The 26,827-nt window shown below is 41.1% G+C and overlaps 1 protein-coding gene across 2 annotated transcripts in view; it reads left to right on the forward strand.

Annotated features, from left to right (window-relative positions):
- The window catches only part of lepr (leptin receptor), a 45,171-nt gene extending 18,692 nt beyond the window's left edge, over window positions 1-26,479 (forward strand). For both annotated transcript variants that reach the window (XM_084355208.1, XM_084355207.1), the window contains 20 exons: window positions 2,961-3,018; window positions 5,547-5,599; window positions 6,532-6,759; window positions 9,808-9,937; window positions 10,775-10,938; window positions 13,305-13,453; window positions 15,743-15,881; window positions 17,828-17,988; window positions 18,090-18,189; window positions 18,932-19,031; window positions 19,876-20,090; window positions 20,458-20,612; window positions 21,187-21,340; window positions 21,545-21,627; window positions 21,715-21,928; window positions 23,110-23,292; window positions 23,534-23,617; window positions 23,711-23,804; window positions 24,255-24,330; window positions 24,451-26,479. In XM_084355208.1, the coding sequence (XP_084211334.1) occupies window positions 3,005-3,018; window positions 5,547-5,599; window positions 6,532-6,759; window positions 9,808-9,937; window positions 10,775-10,938; window positions 13,305-13,453; window positions 15,743-15,881; window positions 17,828-17,988; window positions 18,090-18,189; window positions 18,932-19,031; window positions 19,876-20,090; window positions 20,458-20,612; window positions 21,187-21,340; window positions 21,545-21,627; window positions 21,715-21,928; window positions 23,110-23,292; window positions 23,534-23,617; window positions 23,711-23,804; window positions 24,255-24,330; window positions 24,451-25,371 (3,417 nt within the window). In that variant the 5' untranslated portion in view covers window positions 2,961-3,004 and the 3' untranslated portion in view covers window positions 25,372-26,479. The remainder of the gene's footprint in view (window positions 1-2,960; window positions 3,019-5,546; window positions 5,600-6,531; window positions 6,760-9,807; window positions 9,938-10,774; window positions 10,939-13,304; window positions 13,454-15,742; window positions 15,882-17,827; window positions 17,989-18,089; window positions 18,190-18,931; window positions 19,032-19,875; window positions 20,091-20,457; window positions 20,613-21,186; window positions 21,341-21,544; window positions 21,628-21,714; window positions 21,929-23,109; window positions 23,293-23,533; window positions 23,618-23,710; window positions 23,805-24,254; window positions 24,331-24,450) is intronic.
- Window positions 26,480-26,827: the final 348 nt, after the last annotated feature.

The following is a 26,827-nucleotide window of genomic DNA, read 5'->3' on the forward strand; positions in this document are numbered from 1 at the left end:
GAAGCTGGAGTCACACATGGCAGCAGCAGCAGCAGCAGCAGCAGCAGCAGCAGAGTTAAAGTAGGGAGGAGGAATGAATACCCAGCAGTGTGAGCTCTAGTTCTACCTGCTGCAGTTTGAAGATAATGAGCATCAATGGTTTAACATCCCTGCTGTCACAACTGAAGTCTGGTTTTTATGGTACGACATACGCTGCACGATTCATTAAAAACTAAATATAAACAAGCTACACTGACCATCTGTCATTGATTGTTTGGCTGCTGCAAATATGTGTTGATGATCGTCTCGACTGATCAGTTGGATTACAAATGGCTGTGATGCCGATCTTTAGTGTATTTATTGTGATACTGAAACAGCTACGATGGCTCAGGAGACTCCTGTATCAGTTTTAGCACCTTAACATCACTCAGTGAGCTTTTTTCTGTACATGTGATGGTTTTTAATCTTGTCGACAGGTTTGTTTTTATGTTTTCCCAGGTGAGACCAAAGACAATTTTCCTGCTTCGGCTGAAAAACAAAGTTTATTCTTTTAGAGCGAGTGCTGCAACTAACCATCCTTCACCTTGTCGGTTCGTCTGTCAAATATTAACTCAATTAATTGATTACTTATTTTGATTATAAAATGTCAGAAAATGGTGAAGAATGTTGTTGTTGTTGTTGAAGACGTTTCCAAGATAACGTCCTCAAATGTCTTGTTTTGTCCACAACTCAAACATATTCAGTTTCCTGCCATAGAGGAGGACAGAAGCCAGACAATATTCACATTTAAGAAGCTGGAGTCAGAGATTTTTTTCATAAAAAATAGGCCACCCAAACCGATAATGGATTATCGGAATAGTTGCAGATTAAATTCATCGCAAAAACTCTCTTACTAAATGTAGTTTAAATGCAGATCACCTGTTTTGGGATCACTTGGGACTTGTTTTTAGACAGTTTTCACTTGTTCCATCTGCAGATTGTGTTAACATGTTACTGTGCACCTTGTATTCAATGTTTTTATTTATTTTGTATTTTGCTTTCCTCAACGTTTCCGTTCTTTTGTCTGTCTCTCTCTTTGTCTTTGGGGCATCCATCAGCTTACTCAGGGATGTTTTGTTAGCAGTGGAGCTAAGATGACCTTCATTTATTATTCTGATGTTTGGTTGTGTGTGTCGCACCAGCAACATAACAAAACATCTTTGGAGTCAACAGTTAATTCTGTTTAAGCAACCGGAAAACAGAGGTTAGACTTGTGCTTTGCTTTGTGATCAATAAGTCATAACCAAAGAAATCCAAAGCCTTTTTTTGATTATTGAGCTACCTGCGTCTGTAAAGCAGCGCTCCTGAGCCACTCTGGCGTTTGCTCTTTTAATCGAGTCTCTTTAAGCTTTAAATCCGAACACCGCAGCATCGTCAGTGCAGAGACAACACACATTTCTGTATGTGTGAGTAGAGTCTTACTGTTTGCTTTGAGATTAACTTAATTAAATGTGGGCGACATTATGATAATGTGCACAGGGATGAAATTAATGTGTCAGAGATTTTCTTAATTCTGTTTATACTGTGACAGTTATCCTGTTAATATCTCTGACTGAATCATATCGATGTTTTCTTGGCAATGTTTTGATGTTTTGATGATTTCTATGATCGTTGTGAGAAAGCGTTGCATTGAATGTATTCCACTATTTTAAAAAAGAACACAACAAACTTCCAGCACAATCAAAGATTAACATTGCACGGGCAGAAACAGTGAGACCTTTGCAGCCTTGAGTGTACAGTTAATCAGTAACAGTGGCGCCCTCGACGAGGCTTGTGTTTCAGTTAACGTGGAAAACATTTCTACCTGTTTAATTAACACAACGTGACATGTCATCACTTGTCTCAGGAGCGACTGATGCTGAAGCGTTGTTTTGAACACCTGGAGGCGATGACAGGTGTGTGGGAAGAGCTGTGTTTAAATACATGAGATCCTGTTTTGTTCTACTGTCCCTCCTCATGCCGGTGACGCATCCCATAATCAATTAATCGCGTTCGTTTTATGTTTGTTTATTTGGATCGTAGAACATCTGTACCAGTCTGTTATTGTTTCCAGTGGACGTGTGTGCTGCGGACACAGATTCTCCCAAACATTGACAACACTGAGTACACATTTACAGATTAATTTGCTAATGATCACCTTATTTACACAACGGATACGGTAAGTTCACACTTCAGCTCGTCCATGGCGCTGCGTGCCGTGTTCGTCTCGTTCTAATGTTTCAGTGTATTAATAGATGTACTCACTGTATTCATTTATAACATTGCTGCGCTGGTTTGACACTGAAACAAGCAGCGGAGAGCTTTGTAATGACGGGCAGTGTCGATCAAAATAGAGCACAACATAAATGAGTAAGGGAAGAAATATCTGCAAGGAAATGATTGCATTTTTCTAGTCAAGAAAAGAGTGGAAGTTTGGGTTTCAGGAAGACAAAAACAAAACGCATACAGCAACGTCCTGTTCTCGTTCAGGGAAATGGTTCTGGCACATGTTTCCACTGAATTCTAGGGAAAATAAAGAAGTGATTTAAAGGGACCAAAGTGACTTCCTCGTGCCCGGTGTCAGCCAGAATTAGCTTTTCTCATGAGTCACCAGCAGTTCTGGAGTATTTCTTATCTGAGGAGGTTGGAGAGGGTGAGTGGGAGGTTCTCCTATCAGAGAGAGATCTGCCCCTATAAATTGGATGTGTCTGGGAAAGTCTTTTAATGCCACTACTAGAGAAATTGCCTTTGCATTCTGCCTTTGCCGAGAATATGAAGCATCTTTTTTTCTTTCCTTTTTTTTTTAATATAAGTACTGCTGGCTTTTGTCTTATCCTCATTTGTTCTAATCATGTCTCAGTTCATCTTCCAGCTGTAGTCACTATTGACTCGCAGCACTGTTTCAGACCCTTGTGTTTTATCACCTCGAGAAGTCTCTGAAAGCCTTCTCCTTCTTTCCTCAGTGAGATTCACCTCTACCAGCGCCCAGCTAGGCCATGCTCAAGCTATGACAACTACAATGTAAGTATTGCATTATGTATAGACTAATCAGCTATGACAGAGCATGCAATATTCCACTCTGACAGATGAGGGATGTTATTCAGTCTCAAAACACTAACATTGTCCGACCTTCGAAGGATGGATTTGAAAGTGCTTTGATGAATCAACACATTTGCAATTGTGAAGAGGGAGCTGAGCCGAAAGGATTTTGATTTCCAGTCCATCTATGTTCCGACCCCCACCGTGACCACGAGCTGTGGGTAGAAACAACGAGAGCGTCGATGCAAGCGGCCAGAATAAGTTTCCCCCGTTGGGTGGCTGGGCTAAGCCTTAGAGATGGGGTGAGGAGCTCAGACATCCGGAGGGAGCTCGGAGTAGAGCTAGTAGTACATATCTCATCTGGCATGGGAACACCTCAGGACACCCCAGGAGGAGCTGGAAATCATTGCTAGGGAGAAGGATGTCTGGAGCACCCTGCTGAGCCTGCTGCCATTGCGACCCGACCACAGATAGGTGGATGAAGATGAAGATGAAGAAGACATTTGCAATTCATGATTTCTTGCCTCATAATCAGTTGAAATACATCTTGTAATAATCACGTGGCAGTCATGAAGTTACGAAAACTAGTGCGGTGCCTGTTCAAAACGTGCTTTGTCTCCGTTAATGCTGCGTGCAAATCCAAACAAGTTATATGAAAAGTCAGTCGGGTGAACATTGAGAAACTGGAGGGAGCTACATACCGCACACAGACAGAAAGACGGAAAGAGAACTTCCAGTTCAGGTGGATGAAATTATTTTCTTTGCAGCTGGGAAGCGTAACTTTGCAGAGATGAAGGTTTTAGAGGATTTCGGGGGCACAACTTAATGAGAAAAAGACTTACAGGCACAGAGTTGAAGTTTAATGTTGGAGCAGCTGATAACAGCTCAGCCCAGTGAGTGTGGTTCTGGTGAGTTGCAGGTACAAATATTTAAGTGTCTGTTATAATTATATGATTTCATGTCAGTGCTTATTTACTCAAACCTACAGTCTATTACTCTAGGGCAGTGATTTCGAAGAAGCTCCGCTCATCTGAACTCAACAGAGATTATGACTAAATGTATTAGCATATTTGTGTTAGGACAAAGATAAACACTGGATTACACGTTGCTTGATGCTTATCATAATGTAATTATTGTGACAAGGAACAAGGAACAATAAAACTGCAAGCTATGATTGCTCAAGACATTCATGAGTCAGTTGTAGCGCCTGAACATCACTTACTGCGGTTAAGAGTTGGGCTGCAACTGATGATCATTTTCATATTTGGTTATTTTCTTGATTAAACAGTTTTTTGCTCGATAAAATGTCGCCCAAGATGACGTCCTCAAATGTCCTGTTCGGACCACAACTCAAAGATATTCAGTTTACTGTCATACCAGAGAAAGTTTCACATTTACAAAGTTGGCCTCTTTCTTTTACTTAGAAAAACTACTCAAACCAATCAATTCATTATGAAGACAGTTGAATATAGGTTAATTGTTGCGGCTCTAATCAAGAGTATGTGAAAGCTAGTTAGTAAATAAGTAAAGAAGTTGAAAGTGATTGATAAAAGAAGAGATATATGGTTGAGACATCCAGCTTTGGCCAATCCAAATAGTAGTACAAATGCAAACTAGACCAAAATTGAGAAAAAGCCTTAACAGTGGCAATTCTGGTTAAAAGGGTCATGGAGGTCATTTCATAGGGATGTGGAGGGATGCCAGACACAAAGACTCTGGACAGTATGAGTCTGACCATCAGTATCCAAAACACATACCGAAAATCCAGACTGCTGACCGGCGTCTTGTGTTGCAATGCTTCTCAGCACAGACTGAACAGACATGAGTCATGACATCTGCAGAGAAGTTGGTCCACCTGCTCTTCCACTGTTCTGTGGAACGGTGTTGTACATGCCGAGACCTCCCACTGATCTTCGATTTCAACAGTTCTTGAGCAATCATTTAATCTGTGGAGGTAGTAGTTCATTCTGTCATCCCATCAACCGTGGACTTTTGTTTGTCATGTGTTTCCTGCAGAGCTCACGCCTTTTTCCAGCTAATTTCAGTGCGTTACTTTTTAAAAACATCTGCCGGAAGAAAGGTAGATCACGTCTCCAGTCGTCATATTCCAGCATCAGTTGAAATCTAGATTTAAAGATATTGCTCAAAACGTATGAAACCCATTTACACCTATACAGCAACTACTCTTTCCCTTTACACCTGACTCACTCAGTGTTAGGGCTGACACAATATCGATTCTAAATCAATAATTGTTCAAAATGAGCTTCAAATTCAAAGACAGTTAAATAAACACAACACACTGACGGACTGAAGATGAAATATACTGGAGAACACATCTACACACAGTCATCAGAGGGAAGTGTCTCAAAGGATGGAATAAGAAATCAACGTTCATAATCCTAAACAAATACACCAGACCTGATCTACACCTCAGCACCAGTTTCATTTGTACAGCTGCAATCTCAATATCTGTCCTTCTCTCTGTCCACCCCCTCTCCGTCTCTCTCCAGGGCTCGGTCTGTGATGTTGACAGTCCTGCTGCATATCTTCCTGGTGTCCCAGGGTGAGTTCCAGCCCCAACACAACAGCTGTGGCCTCTCAGCTTGTAGGATCTCTTCTTGTTGTCTGTCTTAGAAAATATTCACGTCCAGCCTGGTCACCTCTGGAGTGAACAGAGGAGCTTTTAAACAGGTGCAGACATTTCTATTCGAGGAGTACTCAGGGTTTGTAGAAGTAACACTGGTCGGGACGTGTAAGTCTACAAAATCTCCAGATACACAGGGTGCAGCCGCCTCACACCAGTGTTGACACGACTCCTTGAGATTTATTGAGTTACAGTTGACAGATTTCCCAGGTGAGGTTCATGTGGGCAGATCTGCCAAAATGAAAATGGATGTACTCTTTCTGTCACTCTTCACCTTAACCTAACCTTACATGCTTTCCCACTAATGCTGTCTTTTAGAGCTTTTAAAGAAATTTGCAGATTTTTATCAATTTGGAGAACAAACAAAAATACATTTTATAGAATTTACAAGACTTTAACACACAGATTTAATCAAAATATTTGTTTTATTCTGTCTTGTTTTAATGTGAAGCACTACATGCATGTGATTTCTTTTGAACATTCCCCTTTTTTAATTTATTATTTATTATTATTAGTAGTGTGACTATAGTATTATTACTTTGCATCATTTTTAAATCATGTGTTCCTTCTTGCATAGTCATAAGGGAATACATACATTTGTATATATGGAATACACTGTTTAGTAAACATGTAGATTGTAGCCTGTGTTTATATGACACCCGTTATATTATGTACGGTATATTTGCAAAAAGAAGAAACTCGGACTAAACCTTTATTCCTCTAGTCTACACATGAATACAAAGCAGCTGCCAGTATGATGAGAGATTTTTATACAGTATTTTTAGTTAAGTTAAGTTAGTTTTAGTTATCAATTATATCGATCGATTTCTTTCCCTCCTGTGTTGGAGCAGGTGCTCAGAGTCTGGAGCCTGACGAGGGAGCCTCCCACCTCTCAGGTGCCGTGGACCTCCCCTGGCAGGATGAGCTGTGCTGTGACTCACCTTCAGCCCACCTCACTGCAGAGGGAAGCAACGTGCACGCACCAGAGACAAACCGCTCTGATTCAAACCTCCCACACTATCCCCGCTGCAGCTTCAGGAGCTCGACAGCCGAATCACATCGTCATGAGCTCTCCGCTGGTAGGAGTTCATTCACCACTTTTATCAAAAATGTACAGAGAAATTATGCATTTAAGGCTTGTTGAGTTGCTCCTGTTCTGGTCAATAAGCCCTGTGTGGAGAGTCGGTGCATGTTTTTCACACCGTGTCTGTGTTTTCACATGTAGCAAACAGGCTGAAATTTCTGTCAAACATAATGCTGTGAGGATTCAGGTTAGTGAGAGCAGCTGGAGGCAAACGCTCAAAACTTTTTCCTCCATAAATATGAAGATTGTTGTCTTTCATAGGGAGAGTCTGTACTGATGAATGATAAAATTAACTTTTCCCACAACAAATACAATGGCAGTAGTGACATAAGCTTCAAGGTTTCTCTACTGGGTTTTCATTAATAGACAAGCAACAAGTGTTTGTATAATTAAGTTAACTCCATGAGGTCTCGAGGCTCTCAAAAGACTTGTTGCAACAAGAATTGCCTGCATCGACTCGAGTGAAGTGTAGCAGGACTTTTTAGTGTCTATCTCTCTCTTACGATTGTGTTTCACAACTTGCTGCAGGATGCAACAGTATGAGATTTTCATGGTACGATAACCGTGTCAGGAAAAATTATTATTACAGTGAGAGGAATGTAAATAGAGGGGCTCTATTGGTTTGACAAATCCTTAATAATTCCACAAAATATCACGTCCTGACAGACTAAAACTTGATATAAAGCCAGGGAGGAACTAGGGACAAATAACAAATGAAACACAGGTGAACAGGAAAGAAGGTGCGAAAAAGACAAAGACAGGAAGTGTGAAGCAAAACATGACACATGAGGAGAGAATCTACAAAATAAAACAGGAAATAGCTGAACTAAAAAACCAAACCGAGCGGTACATCGAAAAGATGTACGAGACAGACATTATCCTCTGATTGAGGGAACATGAGCGCATTGTGTTTGTTGACACGAGGACATTACAGCAGTCGCAGCAGGGTAGCTGTGTGATGCTGCTCCTGCTCATCAGAACAAACAGCAGGTTGGTGTGACAGAGCCCGTAACTCTCCCTGCAGCTGCGTCACCTGTCACTAATAGAGATGCCCCCAACGATCAGCCTGACAGGCTCATTACACTTTAATGGCTTTTCAGCTGGAATCCCTCCCAGCATCGTGTCAGGGTGAGGGACCATGTGAGTCTGTGATATTCCGGCTCACAAGCATTCGCTTCAATCAGTGATCACAACAGAATCACACCAGCTGATTCTTATCTTTTATCACCTCTGCTGAGCTTGGAAATTGTTGCGCTCCACCACTTTTTAATAAAGATGAGATAGTATGAAGATTGTTGAGAAGCATTTTTAAAAAAAAAAATTTTCTGGGGTGAAGTGAGTCATAATTATATGATGCTCTCTTGGTGTTATCAGCGTGGAGGTGAGGCAATAAAGAGACATGAAGGAGGTGAGGAGGATGTGTTTGTTTGCATCGATCTGTGAGGCGCTGTGACGCATTAAAATCAATGGTGATTAGTTAAGACCTTCCAGTGATGTCTGAACAAAGATAATTAAACAGAGGTTAGAGGACCACTCTGTGCCTCCTGACAGGCTTGTGATTCAGCTCTCAGGTCCCTGGTCATTTGCTTATCTGTGTTTCTGCTTGTTTGTCACATTTACTTTATCCAAATCTTTTGTTGCTTTCAGGACTAAAGATGTCTTAAAGACAGGTGTGGGTGAACAACTGCTGAAGGCCGAGATTGAACAAAAGTTCAGTGTTAGGAGTTCTGATGATCAGTCCTGCTGCAGATAAAGTGTCTGACATAAATACTGAACTTTATCCTTTAAATATTCAAAACTAATTTGCACATATTACTAAATAACATGCTAACTTAAAGCCGAAATAGACAGCTTTTCAAAGTCCCAACTCCTAACATGTCCTTGTGGTATCACTGTTGGGCAACATGGATACAGTTAATGGTCTTGCTACTGTCCAAAGCAAAGAAGAACCGCAAGAATCCAAATTTGACGTAGAAATCCTGATCTCAGCGATATGAAAAAGGCAGAATAAAACAACTGGTTGTTTTAATAAGTCAGCAGGTTTTTTCACTAATCTCGCAGCTCTTGTTTTACCTCGGTCTCCATCACTCTCACCTTCTCTGCCTCCTCCATCAGTGGGCTTCTTTTTCTTTTGAGAAAAAATGTGTGTAAAATACACATCCACCCTACATTACTGAGCATAGACATAGATTTTTTAATATGAAAATCAATCCTAGAACAGAGACGTTTGGGTTTGGATGTGTCAATATTTCTGTATTTTTTTCCAGCTGTTTCATCGTACCTGGGGATAAACTGAGGAAAACAATGCCTCCTCCTGTTTTGGTTGCTTAATGGCAGACACAGATGGTTTATAGGGAACCAGATGGAATCATTTTTCTACAGACATTTCACTGTGCAATCGGTTTCTACTTCATGAATGATAATTAAAGCCAATAGACAACTTTATTGCTAGTTTAAGAGGTGGAACATGGTAAACATTATACCGGCACAACATCAGCATGTTAGCATCACTGTGCTTCATATGGGATGAGACTTGAGTTTATAATAAAAGAGAGTATAAAACACTTTTCTTTGCAGAGAGAAGCACCTACCTGCATGATGCTTCCTGCATATTTAGGCTGGGTAACGGACGTGCTGCTCGGTTGGGAAGCAGTGGTACTCGTACATAGTGTGTCAAATTAATGTCTCGTGGAAAGATGTTGCAGCATATTGCTGGCGTTCCACCTTTACGTGATATAATTTTACAGATATTACAACTATAACTCACTGTAGACTGAGTCTTGTTGTCGCACACAGGTTTTTCCAGTTCACCCCTACCTTAGCCACGAATGATTTAATTGTAAAATTGAGCTCTCACAATGACTGAATCACCAGGCTGGAGCCCTTCTACCACCACATTGCTGCTTGTATTTCACTCACTTAAGTTTCAGATAAGAGTTCTCAGAATATTAAGCCTGGCCATTTTCTCAGAAGCCGTCATTAGGAGGTCACAGTCAGCTGGTGTTGGTCGCTCTACTAACATGCAAATGTAATTTCTCGTCAGGCACCTGTTTGGACATACTGTGCAGAGTTGATGAAAACTGGGAAAATTTAATTTGTGACCTGCAGCCTCACGGTCCACCGTCAACCACACTGGCAGCTGGCCTCATGGCAGTTAGCTTACAGCGTCTACTGTGAGTATGAAGCTGCATTTTCTTATCATTCTTTCTTTCCTGTCTGTCTTCCTGTGTGTGTGTGTGTGTGTGTGTGTGTGTGTGTGTGTGTGTGTGTGTGTGTGTTTAAATGTAATCCGAACCTTTCCCAACTGCTCAGTGGGGGGTTAAGTATGTGTGTTAACTTTGGTCAGCAGAGGAAGCTGTGTGAAATCACACAGGCTCCAGGCTTTTATTATGGCGGGGATAAGGAGACCGATTCACCACTGATCTCATACACACCTTTTAAAAGACGCCAGACGTTGCAAAGCTCTTACTTGCCAAACACTGTTCTTAGATTCTGGATCAGCAGATAAAGATTCCCAGTTTTAATGACGTTAAAGATGTTCAAATTTCCATTTGTTCCCGTGCACTTTTAAGACTTCTCATCAGAGCTAAGTAAGATAATGTAAAGCGATCAAAGGTAATAAACAAACATTGAGCTGAGGTTATCAACTGCTGTTTGCAACAATAAAATGTAAAAACAATCAAATAAAAAAAAAAATCTCTAAAACAAACAAACTTAATTAACTTCAACTTAATTTGTTTTATTCTCTGTTTATATCATGTGGCTGATAAATGTAGTGTAGTAAAAAATGTAATTATTCCCCTCCAAAATGTTGGGTATGGAAGTACAAAGGAGTAGAAAATGGAAACAGTACTTGAGTAAATGTACTTAGTTACAGTCCATCATTGTTGTTAACAAGTCTGAAGTCAGTCAAGACGGAGAGATGTGACATAATTCTGCTGAACTGGTCTTTCATACTCTGATCATCCACTGAGAAAACAAGCTGAAGTGTTTTCATTTCCATTTCCCAGGTCGCAGAAAGAGGAAACTAATAATCCTGTTGTCTGTGAAGCGGAGGATTCCTTTACGTGTTCAATCACCCTCAACACTACGACAAGCTTTGTCACCGTGGTAACCGTCAGCATCTCAGACGCCGTAGCTCCTCCGGTCCTACTCAGAATCCCTGCCCGACCTGGTGAGAAAAGGATTTTGTTTTTGTCTCGTTCTTTGTTTTATACATCAGTGAAACGATTTGCTTTCCCATAGTTTAAGATAAAATATCAACTTAAGTTAAAACAACGAATAAGCTTCAGTCCTGCAGAGTCAAATAGGAGAGGGGCAGAATCTGGCACTGCCTGTGCTGCTTTCACGGATGGATTTTGGGAAAAGTATGACATTACTGGCTGAAGTACACTTTAATGAGGCAAAATTAAAAGTTAAAAACCTGCCATGAAATAATCTTATACACATGTAAAACTGTTTGCTAGTGAGCCAGTGTGGCTGAGAAATGAGAGTTCATATGTGAGTTGTATCTAATGGCATGTCCTTTGATCGGAGAAGTTTTTGCTAAATTATTTATTCAACATTAATTAAGCAAGAGTTACTCCAGATGCCCTTTGGAAATCTGAATCGACTAAATGTTCACGTACGTTCTGGTATAAGCATGACTCCACTTATCTGTAACTTGCTCGCTACACTGGTTTAAGTGCATAACAGTAAGTCATCAAAGAAGCTAGTTCCCGACATTCACCGTCTTTCCGAAGTCGCTCAGTTGCTGGTAATAAATTCAATAAAGCCGTGTATGGAGATGATGCAGGCCTCCTCACTGTTTAAAACACCTACATGTTCCAACGACCTGCTGCTTCAAAGGGATGAATCCGGACAGATAAGGAGAAAGAGTTTCATTCAGCTGTCATTGGCAGACCTGACCGGAATAGCGGAGGAGAACTGGGCCATGACCTTGTGGATGTGTGTGTTCATGTGTGCGCAACTGCATCCAAGCTGTGAGATCTCCACAGTGATAGACAAGGACTTTCCATGCTGTGTTTGTTCAACCAGACCTTTTTGTTAAACTGACAGAGCGGATCAGAAACCGACTAGTAACTGTAATGCTGTTGTCCAGACTTGTAGGTTTTCTCAACTCTGCAGTTTTATCCCTCACTGAATGTGTAGTTACTTCACTCTGTTTTTGTAGGTAAAAACAACAGTAACATCCAGGTACAAACGTGTTAATTCCTGCTGTTATTATTGACCGTAGCTGTAATGTGTAAAGTTACAGAGTCAAACACGGTGCTCAGACCTATCCGAAGTTTCTTATTTAATGTACTATATTGCTTGTCTATTATTAATACTAGACAGATAGAAATGCAGCCAAACAGAACCTCGATCCACAAAAGCTATGGACTTTAAATAATAATCACTAAAGTTAATGTTCTTAAACAAACTGGCTACATTGAATGAGTGAAGACAGACTGCAGCAGACTATCTGCATTTTTAGGTGTTGTGTAAATTCATGGGGATGATTAAGATAAAAAATTAAAGCGGAACAACTTTTCTGCTTGAAACTTGAAGCTCCTTTATCTTATCTTCACTGCATCTCTAGTTACTGCACTCAGCCACCACTGAGTGTTCTGTTGGACCGCACTTGATTTGTGATTTATAATTCTATTAAGGAAGTAATCACTGCTTCTCCTCGAGTTACATGTTAAACTGATCCTTTCATAGGAGAATTAAAAGCCTTTCATGTCCTTAACGTGCGCACAGTCTGGAAAAAAAAATTGTTGCACCATTACTCATAATGCTGAGTCATATCTTTTCTCCCAACGGGCATCTTTGCGGTTAAATGAGACTCAGTTATCTCTTTCTGCGTTTGTCATAAGTAAGTGATGAAATGGGAGATTGTAATCTGGCCTGCTACACCTCATCTCACTTCAGTTAATGACAGTTAATACACACCTCTGAAATCCACCTGAACCGATCGCTCAGTGAAGAATCATGGGATATGAAGTCAAACCCCCCTCACTGACATTTAAGTGCGTAAGCTTCACATATATGTAAAGACACGAGTTTAATGCCAAGCAGATGAATTGAATTACATGCGATCTATATTTTTCATTTACTCAAACTCAGGATGTGATTAATTTATTTATCTAATATTGATGGCGTAAGAACTGGAATATTGATCTTCATTGTTTGAGATACAGCAAATATCCCCTTAAGATGCACAGTGCTGTTATGACGTATATTAGACATAACTACCCAGCTATAAATACTCGGACATAATATATTATAGGCAATATTAAGTGACCTTGAGGCTGCACAGTGGAAATTTAAATCCCTTACAAATGCAATTTTGTGAGCCATCGTGCAAAAATGATCTTCTAATTTTATTTTACACTTATTGTATTGATCAACAGGATTAAGTAATCTTTGATAGAATATGAATTGATATTAAAACAGGATCAAATTGGCATTATGATTGCTAGTAATGTATCTGATGTCTATTGATTCTGCTGTGGCAAAAAAAATGTACTGTAAACACATGCTTCTGTTCGTCTACAGTGAAACCGAGTCCTCCAGTCAACCTGTCGCACATCCAGACCATTGAGGCAGAACTGATTGTACTCTGGGACGACCCGCCAGACTATGATACCAGCCTGCTGAGATACGAGGTCCGATACTCTTCCAACACCACTCACCCATCCTGGCAGGTAACATCAAGCAAAGCATTACAAGCATGGTAGAAATAAAATACTAAGGAGTTTGTAAACTGTAATTAAAGGCTGTATTCGGTAATCGATCTGTTATAAGCTGTTAATAACAGCAACATTTGGGTTTCCAAGTTGTTAAAAATCTCTTTTGCCTCTTCCACACTGGACAAAAGACTCACAATTTGTATAAATGGCATTTAATCAAGATGTCTCACTCCTTCGCTGCTTCTGTTGTCCGCTCGGGAAAAACTATGTGTCAAATCCAGAATGTTATTGATTAAGACTTAAGTTTAACGTCTTCTGGATGTAGTCTGATGGAAATATGATCTGCTGCTTTCTACTGTTGTTTGTTTTTGCGGCACAGCTGTGATGATAAACAAGACACACAAGGGGAACAAAAACAGACAGGCAAACTTACAGGCTGATCATCCATCAATAAATGCTCATGAGGTTTTTTCATTTTGTAATAATCAATCTAGTCTGCAGGTGAAAAAGTTAATACGTTGTTAATACGTGGACATTGAAGTCAAACTACCTACTTTTTACAACCCAACAACCCAAACGTGGTTGTTAAATGTACCACAAACTCTTTTTAACGGTTTATGAAACAGTCTCAATCTAATACTGATGCTTCTTTATAACCTATAAGCAAATGAGACCACCAGTGAGAAGATGTGCTATTTCTGTATTGTTATTCCTAATGGGTGCCACACTCAAACCAAAGGAGCCCATGTTTACATTTTCCCAGGCAAAAGTTGGCAGTGGGTTGTACGTTAGCCAGTTAGAAGGCAGCATGAGAAGATTTGTCTGTGGAGGATTTTATTATTTTATTGTTGACATCAAATTTGGCAGATATGGCACAGGCTGTATCAAAAGTTAAATTGGGCTGATACTGAACTTTAGCAGCCAATGACAGAAATAGACTCATCAACATAGGAAAAAAAAAGTGCAGCTGTCCTCAGACGATCACTGCCCACGGCATCTTCCCACCAAACTCTACCACAAGCACTGTGATTGCCCCCAGAAGAGAAGGGAAACAGAAGGATACAGGGAACGGTAGAAGTCTTAAAAATTTGTTGCGTCTTTTCTCACTTGCTTGACAAGATCAAGATCGATTTTGTGCTCAGAGGCCTCCACAATCAACACAAAAAGGAAACTCCTTGTAGATGCTTTAATAAAGGCATATTTTAATCTGTCAAACAGTTGTAGCTACTAGTTACAATTCAAACTCTCAATACAAAACAGAGAAGCCTTAGCGATGAATGAAAGTCATGCTTAAAAAGGAGAAGTGAAAATATACTTTCTGGTTAAACTTATAGAAGTTTGGTTATGTGACTCAAGTCATGTCCTGAGGGAATCACGCATGCACAATTACTGTATTAGTCTTTCACTGCAGCGGTCAGCACACATTTCCACTGACAAGACATTGTGTTTGTTTAGTGTGACTCGCTCGCAGGCAGTTGGGGTTTTAATGGCCTCGTACGGTGCATTTAGCATTCAACAGTGCGCTCAGTGTCCTGCAGCGGATCAGACGCTCCATGATTCATCCAGCTGTGAGACTTAATCCTGCTGTTAAAGACTCCTGTAGATGCATCAGTAAAATATGGTCTCAGTGATTCTCTCAATATCTTTTCCTTTAGTTTGAGTGTTGAAGTCCCGCTTGGTGTGTAGTCAAATGAAATCAATCTTAAGTATGCCTGAAGGTCTACACGATACGATACGATACGATACGATACGATACGATAAACAAAGATCCTCTATCTTTAGACCCTCGGCTCTGATAAGGAAAAACACTCCAAAAGGGAAAAAATGGAAGAAACATCCCTCTCAGGCTGGACTAAGATAAAAGATATAGATATTTGAAAATAAAATTATCATCAAAAAAGTATATATAGGTTATAAAAATATATAAAGAATATGGATCCTGGAGGAGGGCAGGCAACTTTAGGTGTCCGAGTGCCTTTTGGCTCATGGTTAAAATGGTCATATGATGAAAGTTTTCACCGCTACAGTTGCGTTGTGTTTCCACGGAGGCACCTTTTTAATTTAAAACATGGCAAAAACGCTTTCATGGGAAACTGCCAGAAGTTGCAGGTGTACAAACACATCTGTGATTGTAGCCGGTTTGTGTATTTTGGTAACAGAGCTGATGAGACGTCAGACATCAACCACAGACATGACTGTTTGATTCAGTCATCGTTCTCACATGTGAACACGCCCGACTATCTCATCCAGTTTAATGTGCTTGTGCGCTTGTGTGTTTGTTGACTCCCTCTGTGCTGTCTCCAGGTGGTGTCAGCACCAGCACCAAGGTCGTCTCTGGATCTGAAGGCCAAACTGAACTACACCGTCCAGGTTCGCTGCTCCAGCCTGGACAGGCCTCCGCTGTGGAGCGACTGGAGTGAGCCTCACCACATCTACCTAGACAGTAAGAACCGGCCTCCTCCAACTGTTAAGAAAGAGGCAGATAAAACATACAAGACTATTATTTTGTTACTTGTGCTCAAATACTGCAGGTGCATCTTGCATCAGTGTCAGCGTGTTGCTCAGTACAACCCTGCACTGTTTCTATAAGCTTTTGGGGAATTGTTTGAAAAATTCCCATTAAGATGAATCTTAATTACTTAGATGATCTTCTGACTTTTACTCTAGAGCCATCATCATGTCAAAGATTGAAGATCAAATTCAAATGACCAAATACCAAATTATGACATTCAGCCTCAAATATATCTTGTGTTTAGTGCTGATTAGCATAGAATAGCCTCAGTACAGCCTCTAAAAGCTTGTTTAATCACATATAATGATGACCTGCAGTTTTGGAGCAGGATTGAATCTTTGAAATGTTTTTAGAAAACCTCCTACTGTAACAAATACATACATGATTTTTAAAAAAAGTTAAAGGCATTTTACAATCTGCGGTGCAGTTTATAAAGATCTTCTCAAAAACTAGTCCTTCTTCTTTGCGTTGCTGGTTGCTCTCGTCAGTCGACCTTAAATGTTGGCACGTCTTTGTGTAGAGTGAGGTGTAATTTTGTGTTCAAATGACAGAACTGGCAAAACATCGAACTGAAATGTTCTTTTAAATTTTGTTAAATTAAATTAGAATGAAACAAAAACACCAGGAAAAACAATGCTGATGTTTTTAAACTCGATTGTTAACGGTGTTGGTTCAGAGCTGAAAAAGCTTAACTGAGAGGTTATTTGGGTATTTGATGGCTCTAAAATCAGGGAGTTAAATTATTTAATGTCACCTTTTAGCAGGCAGTGAACTCGGTTAGCTAACATTTTAAACCTTTCCCGATGGCTGCAATTCAACGCTCATTCCCCCTGAGAGGTTCAGCAGACGAGGATTCCTCACCGACTGTGTTACATTCAAACGCTGGCTGTAATTATCTCTCAGGTAGATTTATGTCAGTGCTGAACTATTGAAACGAGTCAAGCTCATTAGCCTGAGCTATTAATGAAGAGCTCATTCTAGTGTGGCCAGCGTCAATAGACTGTGAATCAGAGGCCGTCCCCAAGGACAGTGACCTGCTGCAAATCATGTGACACAATGGCTTTAAAGAATGGAAAATGGCACACAGGAATATCTTTGCCATCCAAGTTTTTTAATGAAACTGAGAATAGAGAAATGAAAGCAAGAACGCTAGATGATCCTTCAGAGACTATGAACTGGTCATGTTTGCTGCTTGTTGGTTTGTGATCTGCAACATCAGACTGCTAATTAAAATGTGAACATCAGCCTGAGGGCTTGTATGTCTATCATAGGTCTTTGGGCATTTCAGGTCTTTCAGAGGGTTGTTCTTCTACTCCGTGTCACAGAAACAACCTTGACCCTGGTGAAAAAATGTGTCTATGTGTCATTGGGTTCAAGTTAGTAATACTCTACAACTCTGAGTCATCTTACCGAAAATGATATGTATGATGAGGAAGTCTGCCAAAAACAGCAAACTGAATTGATTGAAATGTTTGAGGAAGGTAAAAGAACGACATTTGGAAAGTTTCTTAATGTTTATCAGCAGCAAAATTCAGCCAAAAACAGTTGAATGAGTCACAAACAGCTTTCTTTTTAGATTAATTTGAAAGGCTTTTTTGTTGGGCTTATCACCTGGTTTGCAGATGAGTCACATCTCTTTTGTTTTAGCTGGAAGAACAGCAAAAACTCCAGCCAGATGTTTCTGTTAGCTACATCTGAGGAGGTTGTGAGATAAAGGCACCCATAAACTCATTTCAACCCATTTCAGACTTTGCGATTAAAAGAAAAGTTGTAAAATATCTGAAAAAGTCTTTGGGTTAGGGTTAGGCAAGTGGTGAATGTAAGTCTATATAATCTCCGGAAAGTGACTTAAGTATGTTTTGTTTGTGTGTGTGCAGCGGTGAGCTACATCCCTGAGAAGGTGGTGGTGCGACCGGGGGAGAACGTGACAGTGTATTGTGTGTTCAACGACCACAACATCAACGCCAGCACGGCCATGTGGATGCTCAACCTCCAACAGCCGCTCCATCGCAGCCAATACCACCCGGTCAACCAATGGGTACGCAAAACTCATTTTATGTTACTAACATTTCCCCAAAAAGTTCAATGACTTTCCTGTGTTTTTGTCTATGCACTAAGACCTTTCCTTTCCAAAAACAGGTCAGCCAGATCACAGTGCGTCCGTCAGAGACTCAGATGTACGACCTGCTGCAGTGCACTCAGAAGTGGACCATCCCGTACAGCCAGATCTATGTAGAGGGTGAGATTATAATTATAACTTTACTTTGAAAGTCGGACCAGATGTTCCACATTGCAAATTATTGCTAACTTTACAGCGGAGCTCTTCATTTGCATTATAGATGCTAGAGGGAAAGGTAGAGCATCATAGCTTGAACCTTAAGGCCACTGACCAAGCTGCCGTATTTTACCAGTTGATTATCAGTCATGATACTCTCACCTATCACCATCCAAACAGGTGTTTTTTGAGCATTTCACAACTTTCCCAGCATTTTGTTGCTCCTATCCCAACTTGTCTGAAAGATGTTGCTGCCATCAAATTCAGAATAAGCAAATATTTACAAAAGTCGATGAAGTTGATGAAATATATTGTCTTTCACTGTTTTCAGTTGAGTGTATGTCAAAAAGGATGATCACATTATCACATTCTGTTTTATTTGGGTTTTACACAGCGTCCCAGTTGTTTTTGGAATTGGGGTTTTGTTATGCAATGTCAAAGAAAATACTAGAACACATCCAAAGAAAGGAAGACATGCTTTATGTACAGTGTATGACTGAAAGTCAAACATCAACATTTCCCTCCAAGTTGCTGGACGTCCGTGTCCCTTTTTTGCTCCAGTTTTCCACTGTAATAGACAAAAACAGGAAAGAGGGTGGCGGCATGTGACAGCACAACAATGTGAACCAAAATAATCCCCCTGCACGGACCTCAGAAGTTTGTCATTGTTACCTAAGTCCTGAGTGTGTCTCCCTGCGTGTTTCAGGAGCTTCAATTGATATAAACTGTGAAACCAACGGGGATATTGATGCCATGGCCTGCAGCTGGAAGAACACACAGAGGACTAAACTCAAGTTCAGATCCAGGTAATGCAGCATTTTACATTTCACAGTAGCTATCTCCTTTTAGTGAAGTGTATTCGGATGTTAGTGCAAGCATTGTTAGTGAAACCATGAATCAAAGCTCAGAACTCAGTGAAAACCTGGAAGTGAGTGGACACAGTGTACCGGACAGCTCGTTTACTGAACACACCCTGGAGATAGTTGTGTGAAGTGATACAGGAAGTTTTTTTGAGGTCAGCGTCCTTGGTACTTCTGACCTCAGAGCAACAGAAAGTCTCCACATTTTAAAAAGTGAAGGCGAAACCACAACAATGAGGAACTGACTGAGTGATGAAACGTTTCTAACTGATGTTCCTCAGAGGCCTCTTGTGCAACACGACATTGTAACTGAACCCCGCCTGCTTTTTACTTTTCCTCTAATTCTCAATCTTTTAAACAAGGATAGGAAATGTAATTCGCTGCTGCAGTCAGGTTGATAAACAGGAGTAATCTCCGAGCTCCACTGTCGATAAGTAAATTTAGATCAGAGCGAGACCGATGTGACAACTGTTTATCCTCCAGAGGGTCTGAGTCTGCACCTGACTCTCTCCTACAGAGCTCGCCAGCTCTGAGCAGCTGCAGCGACTCTTACCGCTGCACGCTTGGCAAATGTCTTAATGTTTTGTTTTGATAGAGAGCCCCCTAGTGGCAGAAGTTACATTGTACGTTTAAGTAAAACTACAGAAGTATGAGCACCAAATTTACATTAAAATACCTAAAGTAAAAGTATTAGTCAATTAATAATCTGTATATATATAAATAAATCCTACAGGACTAACATGACAACATCTTGACGTCATTTATTTCATTTCATTCGTCTTGATGGCAGGTGGGCGGACCTAACATGTGATGTGATGGAGGAGAGGGAGAGAGCGGGTGAGATAGTAGGGGAGATGGGACCTCCTTGCCTGCAGGTGCCATCCAGGCAGAAGAGCTGCACCATCCAGCCTCTGAGGATGAACTGCTACAAGCTGTGGCTGGAGGTGCCGTCCCGACTTGGACCCATCAGGTCTAAACCCGTCTACTTGTCCCCCATCGATCACGGTGAGCACGGAGGTCGGATTTAAAGATCCTTCTCGCCTCATAACTGTGGCACTCCTTCTGCAACAGCACTTCTTTGTGATGATTTTTATGTCTTTTATGTTAAAATATCTAGAAACGTGTATGTAGAAACATCTAAAGAATATGAATTTGTTCCTGTTTAACTGAGATATTCTAGATAATCTGTAGTATTGAACTTCAAAGGAAACCATTGCTGGATTAAATATTTATAGGAAAAGAGTTGTGTGCTTGAAGATAACCTTCAAATGTTGAGGTTAAAGAAGTGATTCATATTCATCACAGAAGAAGTGAAAAAGGTGTGAAAGACAAACTCACAGTCTTCTTCATCAGTGCTGTTTCCCCTCTGCAGTGAAGCCTCACACACCCACTAATGTGAAGGCAGTGAGCCGGAGCAGCGGGGTCCTGGCAGTCACATGGGAGCCTCCGTCTCTGCCGGTCGATGGGCTCCAGTGTCAGTTTCGGTACCACTCGCCATCCGCTGTGAGAGCCCAGCCGGATTGGAAGGTGAGCTTGTTGACCATCCACGGGCACTAGAGGCACTATGGACAGCAGTCAACCTTTATTGAAAACCAATTATTCAGAGGTAGAGGCGATGTCCTCCAGAACATTGCAAACTGTCTAAATATCAGTTTGCTTGTAATTATTAGGTCATAGAGAGCCTAAAACTTCAAAATTAGTTAGCATTTTTCCACTTTCTGTCTCGGTGAAACAGTGGCTAGCGCCGTTGCCTCACAGCAAACAGGCGGTAACAGATAATGGATGGATTGCACAAGCTTAAGAGATTTTCACGTTTGGTTCTACCACATAAAATACCTCAGCTAATATAATTTTGAAGCTTTTATGTTTCTTAAAAAAGGCGTGACTACGGAGGTTGTCGGGGACACTGAACATCTTCACACCGAACACATAAACTAATTAAACATTTCCGACTAGTAGATTGATCAATTTATAATATACTGTAGTAGGAAGCTCAGTGGTGGTGACCTTGAAGTCATGCGACCATGTTGATTTTATCCAAAAATCATAAAAGTGGTCAAGTGCAAGTATTGTAAACTTTTGTTTGCCACACGTTCTGCAGGTCCAGAGTCCAGTGAGGGTGCCGTGGGCAGAGGTCGCAGTGTCCGACATGTGCCGGGTGTATGTGGTACAGGTACGCTGCATGCACACCAACGGCACCGGCTACTGGAGCGAATGGAGCGACTCGGTCTTCTCCACACCTCAAAACAGCAGAGGTAATGTTGAATGCCACTCATTTCGCTCTGAAACACGTCAAATAACACTTTTTAAAGATAATGACAGATGGCGCTTGATGCATTTACATTTATATTTGACCTTCTGATTTTAGCTCTATTGGAAACTGTGACGTGCACACATGTTACATCACACCATCAGAGGTGAAAGCTGTCATGTGATGCGTTTGTCCGTCTCCCCCTCAGCTCCTGAACGTGGTCCAGATTTCTGGAGAATTCTTCAAGACGATCCATACAGAAACCAGACTAATGTCACTCTGCTATTTGAGGTACACAAACACAAATATTAACATTTTCTGGTTTTGTAATTAAGACGTGGGATTAAAGATGTTGGCTTTCCTGCTCTTTTCCCCCAGCGTCTCCAAATATCAGGGCACTCTTACTGCGTGGATGGATTTATTGTGCAGCATCAGACCTCCAGTGGCTCTGTGACGAGGGAGCAGATCGACCTGGCGTCCTCCTACAGCTTTGAGTGGAACCAGATGCTCCAAACTGTGACTGTGGAGGCCTACAATAGTCTGGGGAGCTCGCCGCACAATATCGACATGACGCTGGAGAGGCAGCCCAAACGTAAGTGAGAAGGGATGGATTGGATTTGAAACAACTGCATGGAAAATAGTGAACATTTATTATTTTCTCTTTTTTCTTAATTTCTTTTGACCTATTATTCTCTCTAAACTATACAGTAGCTTGATAAAAAATACTTTATTTGAGCATGAAAACCTCACTGAGATCACAAATCTCATGACCAGGATATACAGACATGTAACACACAGTATTAATTAAACGTAAATGTGGTTATAAAATCTACAAGAGATACAAATGAGACCAATTTAAAACAACTCTGTGAGATAGATACATCAAGATTCAAGCAGCCAGAAGAAAGACAGTTTGTTCAGCAGTGATTTTAGAGGAACTGTAGGTGTGATCAGAATAGTTGTTTCATTGTGAAAAAAGTACAAATGTAAAGTCGATCTGATTCATGGTCACTGCCGACACTTACAGACAGCACATGTCCTCAGAAAGAAAACAAGGTCGACTCGGATAAAAAGAAATGCTGCTAAAGCTTTCCCTTCTTTCCAAACTATGTAAAATATGGCAGGTTTTTTTTTTTTTTTTTTTTTTGTTATTCACTTTACCTTCAAAGTTATTGAGCTGAGAAAATACAGTGCTTTGGACCTGTTTTTACCTTTTAAACAGATTTTCCTTTTTGTCTGTTCATTCTGTCACCATGACCAGCGTACAGCAGAGAAATGTACGTCAAAGCTGAGGACACAAACAGCCATCCATTTAGGCGTCACGCTTAAACCATGCGTCCCTGGAGAGCCCATAAAGGCTCTAATTGAGCCCTGCTGCCATTAGCTTGAGTGTCCTACATTAATACTATTAGCAGCACTTTTTTTAACAGTTGTTTTGCCCAATACTCATGAGTCAGAGAAAACTATTTTCGCAGAACATGTTTGTTCGACATTTTTCCATGAGTATTCTGAGAAAATGTGTTTCGCAGCAAAACTAGCAGCAGGATAAATGAGTCCATCCGCTGATGTTGTTGTTGTTCTCAATCACCACCATCAAAACACCAAAAAGGGGAACATTATTTGGTATAATGGTGTTTCATCCCTCCAGTAGAGAAGTAGAAGAAGTAGAGAAGTAAACTTTTGTGATTAGTTTGTGTAATAACTTGAACCACAACAGTTGGAGTCACCTGAAAGCATCGTATTCAGTCAGTATATTTCTTTTCTGTACTTCAGGTCGCTGTGTGAGCTCGTTCAGCGTGTTGGTTATCAACAGCACCTGTGTGTCTCTGTCCTGGACTCTGTTGGACAACAGCTCTGTCCCCCTGTTCATGGTGGTCCAGTGGTCTCATCACAAAGGCCAGAGTGGAGACATGTGGGCCAGACTGCCCTACACTGATCGTCCCATCTATCTGAGAGGTAACATGATCTCTTCTCTGTGTTTGTTATCTTTTTTTTAATTTCTTGATTTAACTGTTAAAGTCACTATATGTAATGTTCAAAAAATAATTGTTATTAATGACACAGTTTGTTGTTCAGTAAACTGTAGTCAGCATCGCGTTGCTCCTTGGAACTGGCCAAAATTCTTACATTGATCAGTATGTGATACTGTTAAAGAGCAAGTACACTCAGCCAACATGATTTCATTGCATCGTTTCAGGTGATTTCTTCGGCTCTGAGGAGTTTGGCTTCTACTTGTACCCTGTGTTTGCTGATGGAGAGGGCGAGCCAGTGTACACTACAGGTACGCACCAGCTGACTGGCTGACTGACAATGCCAGCACTTTCATTATGATATTAACTATAGGTCTGATGTGTATTTTTTCTAACTGTTACAGCCACCAGAGGAGACCCTGCAGCTTATATGATGCTGATGATCATCTCCTTCCTCTCCATCGTCCTGTTTGTCACCCTGGTCCTCTCCCAAAACCAGTAAGTAGCTCCTGCGCAGTGAAAAAGAGACATCTGTACTAGAAATGAAAAAAACTTGCTGCACCCAGAAAATTAATGTGTAAAACGTCCGATACTAAATGAGTTTGCGGTGTTTCAATAACTACTACAACAGCAATATGTTGTCTTACAACAGACAATTTACTTTCTGCAAGTACTTGCAGATCTTGCACCAGGTACAATACTAATGGTACACACTACATCTGTGTACATCAAATTAGTTTTTTACTCAGACACCTATAAGAAATGATTAATGATATAAATCTCTGGGATGAAGTCTAATTTAGAGAGTAGGGACACCAGCATGAAAAATAAGTAGTGTGACATTTAACAGGTCACAGGGGTGTAATTACACTTGATGTTAGCTGAGGGGAGGAAGGGAGCCTTTAGACAGAGAGATGAAATCTAAATATCCGCTGTATTTCCTTCCAGGATGAGAAAGTTTGTGTGGAAGGATGTGCCCAACCCAAACAAGTGCTCCTGGGCCAAAGGACTCGACTTCAAAAAGGTACAAATGAACATAAAACTACAGTAACATGCATTCAAACATTCATTATATGCTGATTGCTCCTGGATGTGATTCTTTTGCATGAGTCTGTACCTTAAGTGTTTTTTCATATCTTTATAGGCCGACAACTTTGACCACCTGTTCCGACCTGCAGAAGGCCTCACAGCCTGGCCGCTGCTCCTGCCCTCTGAGAACATTTCCAAAGTTGTCATAGTGGACAAAGTTGATCTCTCAGCTCTGACCACAGCTTTAGTCCAAGCCCCGCGTTTGTCCCTAACTCCAGACCCAGCCTCTGCCTTATCTATCTCAATCCCTCCAGGGTTTGACTCGGAGGTCGACCAAACCCAACCCGTTGAGGGACGTGGACTTCCTTCCTTTGCACTTAATCTGGACGCTTTAACCAGTTCCTGCCCAAGACTAGATGATTTACAGCTGGTCGACCCCCCCGCAGAGCAGCCCCCAGGCAGCACAGACAGCTCTGCTCAGTCTTCAGTCACATACGCCACTGTGCTGCTCTCTGATCCCAAGCAGGAGCAGCAGCCCATTCATCTCCGCTACAAGGATGGTAGTGGCAGCAGCTCCAGCGACGAGGGCAATTTCTCTGCCAACAACTCAGACATTTCCGGATCGTTCCACGGTGGCCTGTGGGAGCTGGACGACCCGCGGCGCTCCTGCTCCTACAACTCTGTGGAGGAGCTTTCTGAAACATCAGAGCAAGAAGACGAAGGGGAGGCGAGAGAGAAGAAGGACTTGTGCTATCTAGGAATGGACTATCCAGCAGAGGACGAGGACAGCCAGGAAGATGAGGAGGAGAGAGAAGAAGAGACAACAACTGGGCTGCTTAAAAGTGTAGTCTTGAACAGAGAGGACTGTTCTGCGGAGTCGCACCCTTTGCTCGGCGCTGAGGACTCGAGCGAGCTGCACAGCTTCTCTCTGCTGTACCTGCCACAGTTCAGAACTGCTGCGTGCACGAGGCAAGTCACAGCTCAGCCACAAGACGCCCCAGCTGCGAGCCTCCTAACCCAGACTGCTTTTAAATGAAAATGTGCACATTTGAATCCATTGTGTTGTGGACTGTGTCATGATTTAGCATTTGCCAAAGCAGATTTGAATATGTTCCGTCAGTCACAGTGAGGTGTGGAGCTGCAAATGTAAAAATACCTCGACGTGTGTATGAATGCAAATTGATTTTCATCAACGCTGCTATTGTATTCTGCGGGTAAAGACGTCAGGAGGGCACAAGCCTCATTTGTAGGCATTTCTTTCTTTCTTTATAGGGTTTCAAAACCCAGACTCAACTGTGCCAAACTGCTTCTCCGACATTGGTTACTGATGCAGAGGACGTGCTGGGAACATTGAACTTGAGGCTCGCCTGAAGGAATAATGTGGGGCTACTGAGAGCAGCAGGAATGGAGCTGATAGAGACAGTAAGCATCTTGTGACTTCAAACATCTGATATGTACAGCGTGTTTCACAGGTGGTTGTACCTCCGATGCACATAAATAGGATGTGGTAATGCTGTTTGTGCCTTCATCCACTCTCATCCATCTGCATCATGTAGAAAACATGTTGTGTTTCATTCTCTGCCGAGCTGTTTCAGCTGCATTTGAAGTGAAACATGAAAGAGGTTCAAAGAGAATAAATAAATGCACAGAAAGTGAGAGAGAAAAGGCACATAATCTGCACAGTTTTGGTTTCATCAAAGCACATGAGACTGTGAAGTGAAGGCAAATCTTGGATTTCAATCCAAAGTTATTCTTGTGACTAAAGGAAACCAGCTAATGATGAAAACAGATGTAGTCTGACTAACTGCAGGTGATCTTTTTGGACGCAGAATTTACTGCATTCATAGGCAGCTTGCGCAACAACATCTGCATGGACTAACTCACCCACCAACCCAAAGATTGTCTTTTTATACTTGTGCTGTACTGTGTTTTGTGGGTAATAAATGTGATGCCTCTGTATTCTGTGTTTGGCCGTTAGCATAAAACACCTGCTGTCTGGTGTAAATAAAAGACTAAAGAATGTATATTTGAAACCAGAGGAAGACATGAGGAAGAACATGTTGAAACATTGTTGACAAAAATTGTTTATTGTTAATTGAGATACTGTCTATTTTTCATGGTGAAAATAAAGTGTTCATTGTGAACGAGTCTGGTTCATGTTACACTAGAACAAACATCAACAAAGACAAAAAGCCACTGACCAATAACAATCTGTGTTATCACTTAATAACCCTTATATTTACTCTAAACACATCAACATGGTCAGTAAGTGAAATATGGGATCACACCTGTTTCAAATAATATTATAATAAATGGCTATAACTTGCTTAGGAAAAGTCAGATGTAGACAAAGTTCATGAAGTTTTGTGTGTTCACAGTATATAAATAAAATTGGGGGTAAATTCATCCATTCTTTGATTAGATTAGATTCAACTTTATTGTCATTGTGTGCAGTACAAGTATAGAGACAATGAAATGCAGTAAGCGGGGTG

Source organism: Pagrus pagrus, assembly GCF_965226575.1.
Source record: "Pagrus pagrus genome assembly, chromosome: 6".
NCBI classification, from domain to species: Eukaryota; Metazoa; Chordata; class Actinopteri; order Spariformes; family Sparidae; genus Pagrus; species Pagrus pagrus.